Source organism: Dermochelys coriacea, chromosome 3 (genome assembly GCF_009764565.3).
Source record: "Dermochelys coriacea isolate rDerCor1 chromosome 3, rDerCor1.pri.v4, whole genome shotgun sequence".
NCBI classification, from domain to species: Eukaryota; Metazoa; Chordata; order Testudines; family Dermochelyidae; genus Dermochelys; species Dermochelys coriacea.
This window is the reverse complement of record NC_050070.1, coordinates 60306993-60320231: the sequence shown is the minus strand read 5'-3', so window position 1 is coordinate 60320231 and position 13239 is coordinate 60306993. Positions and strand designations below refer to the sequence as shown.

At 37.4% G+C, this 13239-nt stretch overlaps 1 protein-coding gene across 8 annotated transcripts in view; it reads right to left on the bottom strand.

The window, feature by feature from the left end:
• The window catches only part of MYO6 (myosin VI), a 145696-nt gene that overhangs the window by 76753 nt on the left and 55704 nt on the right, over window positions 1-13239 (bottom strand). For all 8 annotated transcript variants that reach the window (XM_043510540.1, XM_043510542.1, XM_043510543.1 and 5 more), the window contains exons 10-11: window positions 6298-6378; window positions 2666-2846 (exon numbers count right to left, since the gene is read on the bottom strand). In XM_043510540.1, the coding sequence (XP_043366475.1) occupies window positions 2666-2846; window positions 6298-6378 (262 nt within the window). The remainder of the gene's footprint in view (window positions 1-2665; window positions 2847-6297; window positions 6379-13239) is intronic.

Genomic DNA, 13239 nt, shown 5'->3' with positions numbered 1-13239 from the left:
AGAAAAAGTTGGAGAAATAAATATTAATGTTTGATAATGTACTGTAGTTGTTTATACTCTTCCTAGTTAGTTGTTATACTGCTTTATTGTATATATTTTGATAGCTATTTTTGAAAGACTTTTTTTAAAAGATTCCTATGTTTGTAAATATTTCACCCATAATTTTGTTAGACTTGTAAGTATATTACATATCTCAGTTCCTATTTCACTTGATGGTTGTTGCCTTTAATTTCTGAAGCAATTTTTCCCCACATGACATATAATAAATCAGATTTTACTTTCTCAGAAACATGGCACATAACATGATAACCCTGACATTAGTTAACCATAAACTTGTGTATGGTACACAAGAAAAATAAGGGTTGACTTGGCAGAAACGACACTAGTTTCCCTTAAATGCTTTCTTTGACAAATGCACAGTGAAGGCCTTTCCAGCATTACGATGTTTCATGATGCTGTAAAGTGTAATTAGAGTAATAGACTTTTAAGGCCAAACCTGTCTGAACTATAGCATTTCTCTTATAAAGACAACCAGTCTTGATTTAAAGATTTCCAAGCAAGCGAATCCACCATATCCTTAGGTAAATTGTTCCAAATGTTAATTACCTTCAGTGTTAAAAATGTATGCTTTATTTCTAAACTGAATTAGAATCTGCTCATAGACCCACAACAGTTTAGCAAGGCCTTGAAATAATTTAAAAAAAAAATCCAGCATTTTTCCCAGAGTTAAGGTTTCTGTACCTCAAAATTAAAATAAAGTGTTGTTATTTTTGCCAGAAGCACAAACTTTTTATCCCTCATAACTCGAAAACTAAGGTGGAAATATTGTGAGGGTAATCATAAATTATGAAGAATCAGTGGAGGACTGCCTGAATACCTTAACTGTTCATTGACAGACAATAAATTTGAGTTCTTTAAAAGACTAATAATGGTTTTGTGAAGAAATGTAATGCCTGGGAGTAAACTAGGCTCCACTGACACGCCACTTTCAAACATAACTTTTATAAACCAAAAGATTTTGTCTAGAAATCCCTCAGCTTTCTGAAGCAGCAGCAAAAGTTTAAATCAGGTTGGTATAAACACACTTCAGTAGACTCCTGCTCCAGAAGGATATATTCGGCCCATCAAAGCTAGGCTACCTTTCTGCAAGTTTCAACAAGTTTATTAGACACCTCTGTGTGTGTACATAGGAGAGGGGAGAATGGGTGGGGCTTTTACTCACATTTAAAACTTTGAGCTCTTAAAGATCTTATTCTAGAAAACGGTTTGAATTGTAAGTTTAAATAAAAGACTGCCCTATGTTCCCCTCCATCCTCTGCACTCAGATATTCCATGCCATTCCCAATCCCTGACATCCTACTTCCATGTCTTCTGGCCTCTGCAACTCCCTCTTCCTCCCTACCTATCTCCTTTCTTCATCCCACTCCACCATACATACCATGCTCCTTCCCCAAACAGCTCCTTATTACCCCCAACCCACTGCCCATCTTTCCCAGTCTTCTCTTCTTTCACATTTTCCACACCCAGTTCATGCCTGCAATCAGAAGCTAGCCCATTTACACTTTTAAACCTCTACAAATAATTTTAAGCAATTCTCTACATGCTCATTCTAACAGATTTGTGCAAATATGGACCTGGTTATGCAGGTAGCAGGAGGAGAGGAAGAGAAGAACAAGTTAAAAAAACACTATCTTGCCATCTTAGACATACACAATTCCACACAGAGAATACTTCTATACTGGACAAATTCAAAGTGTGTCAAGATTGGGGTTCTCTTAAGTCTCGTCCATAAAACAGAGCAGCAATAAATAAATAAATTTAAAGAAACAAGAAGGATAGCAAAATACCAAACAGACCTAACAAATTTCAGAGTAGCAGCCGTGTTAGTCTGTATTCGCAAAAAGAAAAAGGAGTACTTGTGGCACCTTAGAGACTAACAAATTTATTAGAGCATAAGCTTTCGTGAGCTACAGCTCACTTCATCGGATGCATTTGGTGGAAAAAACCTAACAAAGTCCTAACAAAGTCCTAACAAAGTCTCGTAAGTTGCATAGTAAGATTATCAGTTTCGCAGTTGCTAATTACTTCCCCTCCTCCAGCCTTCCTGTACCTTCAATTTATATCTCTGCTCTAGTTAGCCCCCAACTACCCTCTTCCCTACCAACTGTAAGATTATAAAGCTTATTATATTACAGATCTTTTTAGTGCACCTCTTTCTTCCTTCACCCCAAAATTACTAAAAGGAAGGTTTTTCTCCTTACCAAATTTAACAAAACAACAGACAGCTGAGTTTCTAAGCCAAGCCATGTTAATGATAAGAGCCAAAATCAAGCTAGGAAATTTTAAAAATTGAATGACAGGTAAATTTTCAAAACAGAACTGTGCAAAATTTCTTTTCTTGACTTCTACCAAAAATTTTCCAGGAAACCTGTTTCCTGAACAATTTCAGGGGGACTGTGCTAGTATATTTTTTGATAAAGTTAGAAAACAGGTCTTCAAAAGATGATGTTGATAATGGGCAGCTAGATTAACTTTAGCTATGGAGCAGATAATGAACAGGATTTTCTTTCAGAATGTAGGGTGCAGTTTACCTCAGTTAGTCATCTAGTCAAGAAACATCCATGCCTTTTTTAGAAGACTATAGTAATAAAAAATTTCATCTAACCTGAAGTACTCCCAGCTTCCTCAAAATCAATATTTCCAAGGTGAAGGACACCAGCTACTACTCTGAAAAGATCAAGCTTCTCTGCATCATCCAAGCCAATCTTTTTCATTGCTGTGCACATTCTGTTGAAGTCTCCATGGTCATCTAGTAGAGGATCCTTCAGGGAACCTGCTTTTAGGTACTATTAAAGAGCAAGAAAAGCAGACAATTTAATCAAATGATTGAAAGTAAATTGTAATTAATAATTTAGTTTATGAACAAACAACACAAAACATGCAAAAACAAAACAATAAACTATATAAAAAGATTAAAGATGTTACTATTTACACATGCTTAAAAATACTATAACTTGCTTTCAAGCGTCCTTGATGCTTAGAAAATTAACCAATCTTCAGAAGAGATCTAACAAAGTAGGAGAGTTTGACAGCTAGGGGAGGGGAAACAGGAAAACAAACAGTTCAGCAGCAGATAGCATGAGTGATGGCAAAAAGCAGTTGTGAAAGATTCAGTATATGAACTGGGGAGGGTTTCTACTCTTTATGGGGAAAGACAGTTGAGGTGCTAATGACATCATTATGTGGATGACATTGACAGAAGGAGAAGGGGATACAGGATGATTCAAAAATGGAAAAGAATGAGAGTCTTTCATTGGGTGGTTTACAAAAGTATACTAATTTGCATTTCCTGTTCAAAAAAGTATATGCGTCTGTAGTGCTTTAAAGGTTAAAAGACACACACCCATTAAATATTATATTCATCTTTTACTGGTTCTCTTGACGCTAGAATGCCACAAATGTATTATTTCAGGGTGGGTGGGTGGGAGACAGTAAACAACTGCTTGCAGCCAAAAGGCTAAATCAAAACATATACACAATTTTTAACTTTACAATTAAATTTAAAATGCTTTAAATTGAAAAAGATTCCTAATTTAATTGAAATAAGAGTCCATATAATAGCCTATAGTGAAAACACTTCTATTGTCATCTCAGAATAAAATAGTGCATGCATCTCAAAGAGTCACGTCAAACAGTATTTAGACGCACACAAAAATTTAACTAAATTTTCTAATTATGTAAAATGATCACCTCATCTTCCTGATAAGGAAAAGAAAAATAATTTAAACATTAATTCACTATTGAGCTATTTCTATTAAAATATACAACAGGAATAAGTTTAATAAGTGACAGAGCAAAGACGACCATTGCCTATCTAAAAAGAACTTGGCAATACAATAGTTTCCAGTTAGATAGCTAGACTTGAGGTTGTAGTGTACTATGAAAAACTTGCCTTTTTCTATTACTCCTCAGTAAATACAACAAGGACTACTTGTGGCACCTTATAGACTAACACATTTATTTGGGCATGAGCTTTCGTGGGCTAAAACCCACTTCATCAGATGCATGGAGTGGAAAAAACAGTAGGAAAATAAATAAATATATATATATATATATATATATATATATATATATATATATATATATATATATATAGCAGTACATGAAAAGATGGGAGTTGCCTTACCAAGTGAAGGGTTGAGAAAATTAAATGAAATAAAATTAAATTAAAGTGGGCTATTATCAACAGGATGAACAATCACTTTTGTAGTAGTAATCAGGGTGACTCATTTCAAACAGTTAACAAGAAGGTGGGAGTAACAGTAGGGGCAAATTAGGTTTTTGTTTTGTTTTAGTTCTTGGGTCACTACAAGAACTAAAAAAAAAAAAAAAAAAAAAAAACCAAAAAGCCCTAATTTCCCCATGCTAATTTGCCCCTACTGTTACTCGGACCTTCTTGTTAACTGTTTGAAATGAGCCACCCTGATTACCACTACAAAAGTGATTGTTCATCCTGTTGATAATAGCCCACTTTAATTTAATTTTCTCAACCTCTCACTTGGTAAGGCAACTCCCATCTTTTCATTTCATGATATATCTATATCTATATATCTCTTCCTACTGTATTTTCCACTCTATGCATCTGATGAAGTGGGTTTTAGCCCACGAAAGCTTATGCCCAAATAAATTTGTTAGTCTATAAGGTGCCACAAGTACTCCTCGTTGTTTTTGCTGATACAGACTACAACGGCTACCAATCTGAAACCTGTCCTCAGTAAATAGTTTGCCATCCATTCCCAAGGAAATGTAGTTCTTCAAAGACAAGGACATAATACTTAGTGGTATCATTTGTTTCACTACTTAGTGGTCAACATTCATTTTCAATATCATCTCTTCCTTTTATTACATTTTAATTCAGACATTAACATTGGTTTCAAACTGAACTTTGGTATAAAAAACGTCCACCAAAGAACAGTATTTCTATAGCTCAGCAGCACTCACAATGAAATATTAGATTAAACATTTTTTTGATTGGCTTAATTATCTGCCAAGACAGACATTCATAAGGATGCCTTACAGCTTGGTGGTGGAAAGTCAAAATTTAACACTCCCTCTCACCCACAAAATTGTAATAAACCACTCCAGGGTGCACAGTAATAGGGTATTAGTACATGAGTGGAATGCATTATCAGGCATTCAACTGAAAATCAAGTGCCTTGAGCCACCTGAGAAGTTCCGCAATAGTCTTGTTGAATTACCTGAAGTGGCTTACCTTTATTCGAACATCAGATCCAGTCATTTAAATTACTGTTTACAATGTAATTAGTTTATTTTTGTGGGGGAGGTGAGACATTTCACATGTTCTACTCAGAAATGCACAGTTCCACTAGGGAAAATACTTCCTAGTAGTAGGATAAGAGAAAGCAGCTGAGAAAAAAAAGAGTGTGGTGAAGAGAACGTGCTCTTCCTGGCGATTAAGTCATAATTGTGCTTAAAGAGTTGGTGTGTGGCTATGACACTATTCAAAAGGCCTAACCAGCCAGTGAGATCATGGCTTTTGACACTCAGTGCCCCAAGTCACACTCCTAACTTAGCAACTACTATGAAATACAGAATTGTCCAAAACTTCGCAACAGCACCAACAAGAGATTTTTTTTTAAGCTAAGAAAGAGAGAATTCAATCTCAACTGGTTACACTTTTTTGTGACAGAAAAAAGCTTTACTTATATTTTCTGCTTATTGGTTTTTGCATCTAATTTATAGGAATATAATTAATTATACAGTAATTCCAAATAATTTTCTGGATAAATATACCATACCCAGCTATTAACAAAAGCAAAACAAAAAGGTTGTCAACAAATTGTAAGCGGTAAATAAACAATGCTCTGCAAAGTATCACTGCTAAGAGAAGCAAGAATTTAAGATAACATTCTGTATAAGATATTTGTTTCGTCTCCCATTGAAGATCTACTGAGCCATTGAGACAAATACTGGTATTAAAGTATGATAAAAATTAAAAAGTGATTTTTAAAATATGTTAAGGGTTACATTTTAGGCTATAAATTTACATTTTTGTTTTTAAAAAGTCCTTCCAATATTGAACCTGATAATAAAGTATTAGTAACACTCCAAAACTAGAACTTTAAACATGCCAGCCAGTTCCCATTTAAACCTATCAAGTATGATGTGTAAAATGAATATTTAATTTTATTCTAAACAAGTGTGATTGACATTTTTAACATGATCAGCATAAGACAGTAATTTGAAGTAACTGAAAATGTGGAAAATATACCATACCTCAGGACTTTTGCGGTTTTGCAAAATGTGCTTGTCTGTGTCTTTGGTAGCAAAATACCTAGTGCAGCCACGATTTAAATACTACAACAGAAGGGAAAAATGCATGTCATATATAAATAAAATAAAACAAAACAGCAAGGAGATAATTAGCTAATGATCTAGTGCTTCAGTCCAATTACAGTATATCATAACTAACCCAGAAATGCATTACATCTTCTAACTTCAACATATGACACCAATCACATACTATCAGGAATTCAGGATTACTTCCTTGAAAGCAATATCTTATTTATAACAATGGTATCACAGAATTGGAAGATGGGGAAAAAATTCTTATTTGAAAGTAATTTTATTCTAACAAAAATACTTCTTGTAAGCAAATTGGGAAGACACAGTGAGAACTCATAAATGAACTATTAAATCAGACACATTAAAAGGAACATCTTTGTGACTTGAAAGAGACATACAATTCATAGACTTACCTGCAGCATTTAGTATTGAATTAAATCAACCTCTATAAAACCTTGCAAGTAAGTAACAAAAGAAAAGGTGCTACTTTGTAGAAAGCCAGCTGTCTGTTTCAGCATTTCAATTTTTCAGCACCAAGGTATGTTCTCAAATATTAAGTACTCTTGTAAAATACATTAAGTCAAGTCTAGTCTGTTCTCAAGTAAATTCAGTTTGGGTAACACACACATCTCTTCAAAATTTTATAATACATGTCTGGAACCCCTTAAAATGTATCTCCACACCAAAGAAATTAAGTGATACCTCAGCAAAACAAAAGCTAATACTGATGACGTACATCAGACACTGTGTGAAATTTCACACCAAAAGGACACCTGCTGTTGGAGGAAAACAAGAGTTTATGCCCCATTTTAAAAAGCAAAACATATGAAGATGCAACTGGTACCTTCATAATGAACTGCTTTGAAAGATAAGGGAAATGAAGCTCCAGATAACGGGAAAATGGTTTATAACTGGATAAAATGTGTATTCCTACACATTTTGGGTAAACTCCACCCATACATAACTGCAGTCAAGCTTGGTTTTTGGGAACTGCATTTGCCTTCCCATTTGTAGTCAGAAGCTGCAGGGGCATTAAATTATAAAAACCACAGTACATACTAGCATTTTACATTTTCAAAGTGACGCACAAACTTTACCATAATTAATCCTCAGAGCATCATTATGGAGATTGGGAAGTATTATCCTCAGTGTTTACAAAGCTGCCAAGTTTCACACTGGTGAGAGAGACAAGCTTTCAAGCCACACACAAAAGATAAGTTTCAGAGTAGCAGCCGTGTTAGTCTATATTCGCAAAAAGAAAAGGAGTACTTGTGGCACCTTAGAGACTAACAAATTTATTAGAGCATAAGCTTTCGTGAGCTACAGCTCGAGCTCTAATAAATTTGTTAGTCTCTAAGGTGTCACAAGTACTCCTTTTCTTTTTACACAAAAGATAGTCTCTCTTACCAACAGAAGTTGGTCCAATAAAAGATATTACCTCACCCACCTGGTCTCTCTAATATCCTGGGACCGAAATGGCTACAACTACAACTACACTGCATGCTGTTTCATGGGTAAGGCTATGTTTTAGTTGTGGGTATTTTTAGTAAAAGTCATGGATAGGGCACGGGCAGTAAACAAAAATGCATGGCCTGTGACTTGTACTATATTCCCCTGACTAAATCTTGGGTGCTCTGGGGAGGGGGCCAGCCCAGGGATGCCGCACCTGCTGGGGAGGGGGTGGGTGGTGGAGAGCGGCTGGGAATCCTGGGAATTGCTGCTGAGGGTGAAGGGGGTTGGCGGGGCTGGCAGGCTCCCTACCTGGCTCCGTGCAGATCCCCCGACATGTCCCTCAAGCTCCTATGCGGAGGTGAGGCCAGGGGGCTCCACCCGCTGCCTCCACCTCGAGCACCGGCTCCACAGAGCCCATTGGCTGGGAACCGCAGCCAATCGAAGCTGTGGGGATGGCGCACAGAGCCCACCTCTACAATACATTTTAAAAATAGAAATGTTTCTCTATGCATTGAAACACTTACGGAGTTGACCTCAGAAATAGTTTTGTAACTGAGAAAAAAAATGTATATGTTTACATGAATAGGACTTGAGGTTTCCAGTGGAAATCTTACAGGTTTACAAAGTGAATGACTGTGGAATTTAATAGGTTTCCTATAAAGGAGAAGCTTAATCCAAACATAGAGGATTTTATTATAAAACAAAAAACTCCAGTCATTATACAGATTAGGTTTAGGGCAAAAAGGTATTTTCAAATATAATAAAAGACGACGATTGGGGTTTTAGATTTTAACTAGATTAAACACCAATGTGTCATTTTCTTCAACCTTCAGGGTATTTATTATCCACTATCATCCTCAATTATAAATAAAAAGATTGCATAATCAATGAGACTCCTAAAAGGACTGACACTAGTTTGGGACCTCAATTTGTAATCCTGAAATCTGAGAGACTACTTATATAAAAATAGCCTTAATATTAAAATGAATTTTATGGGAAGAGATTTTTTTACTTCAGCTTTTCTAAAAATATCTTAAATTTCTGTGATAACTGAAGAAAAGATGATGTACCTTAATCTCAACGAAAAAGGGAGGAAGAGTTAAAATGTTACATTTGCTGTTTGCACAAAGTTAATCTCTCTCATCATGCAAATAATTATTTGAAAGCACTCAAATGAACATCTAAATAAAACAAACTATTATGCAATTATGCAGAAGGGTGAAAATAATCTTAACACATACTCAATGGAACTGAAACACCTGGGAGGCAATAATGTTTAAATAACATAACTTTAGTAGCAAACACCAAATCAAATCAGTTTATAACCTGGTACAATTGCAAAAAAAAAAAAATAGCCAGTGTGATTCTAGATTCCTTAAATAAATACATCATCATAAAACAGTAAAGTAACTGCACTTCTGCATAGGCAGTGGTAGCAGTTGTTACCAGCACTGGACTCAGAAAGCTCAATTTTAAGCAGAACATAAATCAGGCCTCCACTTTCATAACTTTACAAAGGTTTGAGGTTCAGCTCCTGAAGCAAACATGAACAGGTAGGGGGGGGAACACAATAAAGAAGATAACTATGGAAAATTGTTTCCACATGCTGTGAAAACAAATGGATTTGTTAAATAAAACACACCCAAAAACAAAAAACAAAAAAAATTTTAGTCACAAGTACTTCTGGAGGGAAAAAATCTCATCCTAAAGAACAGAAGCTGTCTTTCCTCAGTTACCACACACTGAATGGGCTTCATACACAATAGATAAATTGAGTAACAAGATTAGAAGAATCATAGAAAGAATTTGTAAAATGCAGAATAAAAAGCATTAAAAGTCTACTGCTATTCCTGGAGCCCAAGGAAGTATTTGATAAAGTAAAGGTCATAAAAACACTGATATTAGAGATGGGGTTTTGAGACAATATGAAGACCTGGATAAATATATTATGGGACACCACTTCCTCTGCCAGGATAAAAATTAAAATGTTCAACTCTAAAGAATTTCATCCACAAAGAAGAATCAGACAAGGTTGTCCTCTACTCCCTTTGTTGCTAACAATTCTTCAATAAACTCATCAGAAAAGCAGCATAGCAAGGAGTTACAGTTAATAAAACAGAACATAAAACTGTACTGTATGTGGATGATGTGCTATTAATGCTTACCAGTCCTGCATAATCTATTACTTTCTGAAACAAATTCATGAGTTCAGTGATAAATCAGGCTACCAAAAATACTACTAAATCTGAAGCATTAAACATAGGGCTTGAATAATCTACAACTAAACAGCTACAAGATACATATGAATTTGTATAGACTACACAAAGTATTAAAAGAAAATATTTCTCCTAACCTCCATCAGCTACATGAATTTATTTTCCTCCCATATTCCAAAAATTTATGTGCTGGATTAGAATAAACCAACATTTGCAGGGGAGAAAACTACACCCACTACTGGCAAGTCCAACTCAGCAGGCCCCAATCTCCACATGGCATAAGTTATTGATAGATCTAGCAGACAGTGATGGAAGAGAAATGTCTGGAAGAGATCCAAAACATTATCTACCTGTGTAACCACTATGGAAAATTATAATAAAATACTTCATGAACAGTATCTCACTCCATTTAAGCTAAGAAAATTATATAGAAAGGAGTCAACTTTAGATATGGGGGAATAAGGCCTGTATTATTATCTGTATTACCATAGCACTCAGAAGCCCTAGTGATGGCGCTGTACAAACACAGAACAAAAAAAGACAGCTCCTGCACCAGAGATCTTACCTTCTAAGTATAAGACAAGAGAAAGCAGATAAATACAGGCAGGACAATAAGGGAATACAAGGAAACAAGGAGACAATATTGTCAGCATGAGACATCATAGCTGAGTTTTAAGGAGACTCTGACGGAGAATAATAAGGCAGCTTTGCAGACATTTAGGGGGACTTCCTCCCAAGCATGAAGGGCAGCATAGCAGAGCATGAAATTTGAAAATGAAACAAATGAGTATGGGATGCCAGCATCATGGGCTGACTGGAGATGAGAATAGCCATATGGGAGGCAATAGGTAGGTAGGGATAATCTGCAAAAGGCCCTGAAAATGGAAAAAAAGCAGCTTATGTTTGATGCAATAGAGAAGGGGGAACCAGTTGAAGGGGGAACATGGTCAAACTGATGGGCTAGGACAATGATCTTTGCAACAGCATTCTGAATGGATCTCAGCAGATTGCATGTGTCAAAATAAAAGGCAATGATGTCCCAGGAGAGAAGACAAGACAAGACAATGAAAGATTGGAAGAGCGTTTTAGCTGTGTGGGTGCATAAGAAAGGCCACATCTTAAGAGATGTTATGCAGAAAGCATTGGCAAGATTTAAACTTAGCCTGGATGCGAGAAGAGAGAAAGGTCCAAGCTGAAGATGATGCCCAAGATATGGGCCTGACAAACAAGCAGGATGAGGTGTTTTTCTTAACAAGTGAGAAAGGAGGTTGTATGGAACAAATATATTTTAGTTATGTTTAACTTAAATTGAGAGCTACACATCCATGAGGAAATGTCAGACAAACAGGCCAATATTTTAGTTTGGATAGAAGAAGAGGCCTGAGGTACAGAGGTAGATCCGTTAGACCTCAACACAAAGGTGATATCCAAATTTATGTTTACAGATGAGATTATCCAGAGATAAGATGTAGGAGGAGAAGAGAAAGGGACCAAGGACAGAGTCCTGTGAAAGCCCCATTGAAAGTTGGAGAGGGGATGAGGAGGATCCTCCAAGGGACATGCTGAAGGAGCATTTCAAGAGGTAGGAGGTGAACCAGGAGAGGACAGAGTCACAGAAACCAAGGGAGCACAAAATTTCCAAAAGAAGAAGATGGTCAGTGGTGTTGAAGGCAGCTGACAGATCGAGGATAAGGATGGAATGCTGGTTCTGAGCTTGAGCTTTTGGTAAGAGCAGTTTCAATGGAGTGCAAGGGGAAAAAGCCAGATTGGAGATGGTCTAGAATGGGATCAGAGGAAAGAAACTCCTTTTTGACAATTGCAGACAGCACATTCAATAAGGGTGACGAGGCAGTAGTCCGAGAGGCAAATAGGGTCAAGATGGTGGCTTTGGGGGATTTTTTTAAGCTGGGGAAGACTAGAGCATGTTTGTATTCTGAGGAGAACAGCTGGAGGAAAGAGAAAGGTTAAGGAGAAGAGTAAGGGAATGGATGAGAGTGGGTCAGAGAGAGATCGGGGATGGGATGGGGTCACTGAGTCAAGTGGAGAGGTTAGAGGAGGAGGGCAGTAAAGAAGCCTCTGTCACAAGGAGGCTAATAAAAGTGTTGTAAGAGGGGAAATGAAGACAAGCCAAGGGGATAGGATTTTGTGTGTTATATTTTGCCAATTGACTCAGGGAAGAAATGGGCAAGGTCCTGTGCAGACAGGAGGATGGAGGCAACAAGAAGGGAGGGTTGGAGCAAAGACAATGAAAAGGCATCTGGGACTGCAGGAGTGGGACTCAAGTTGGAGTAGTAGAGATATTTACCTAAGAAGTTGGCAGAATTGAAGGAAGAAAACTCATATTTGTAGTAGAGGAAATCAGCCTGATTAGAGGATTCCTGCCAGAGACACTGCCACATGCAAGGAGGAGCAGAGAAAGCAGATGTTGGGAGAGAGCAGGGCAGACCTTACGATGAGGGAGAGATGGCTTAAAGAGTCCGGGGGAAGGGGGGGGAGTGAAGCGTACAAAGAATCAACAACCATAGTGAGGGAAGAAAGAGAAAAGAGGACAGGGCTGATAGCAGAAGAGAAGTCATCAACACTGATTTACTGGAGATCATGGAAAGGCCAACTGACAGGTTATGGGTTGGGGGGAGATCATGAGGATGATCAGAGAGGGGAACTCAGCAACAGAGAGATCAGAAAGAAAGCAGTGCTTAGTGAAGATTAAGTCAAGTGAACAGCCCTTTGGCTGAGTGGGAGAGTTGAACCAGGGCTGCGGATCAACTGAAGAAGTAAGGGTGAGGAAGTGTGCAGTTGAAGAGTTGGATGGGTCATCAACATGGAAACTGTGGTCACAGACGACGAGTGTGGGAGATAAGGAGAGAGAAAAAAAAAGAGAGAGCCAGGAGTCGAAATCAGAGAGGAATGCTGACAGTAGATGACAGCACCATGGAGTGGAAGAAGAGTCAGATGCAGATGGTTGGAAGCACCAAGAGGCGGGGAGAAGCCCAATACCCCAACACAGTCTGGTCCAGAGCAGAAGTATTGGAGAAGACATCTCTGGCAGACGCATCAGCTGTAGAGGAGCGTCACATGAATGGATCCTCATCTCTGTGAGAGTCAGGAACTGGAAGGAGTGAGATATAAAGAGGTGATGGATAGCGGAAACATTTTTAGAAATGGAGTGGGCAATCCAGAGACAGAAAGAGAAGGGGAGGAAGGA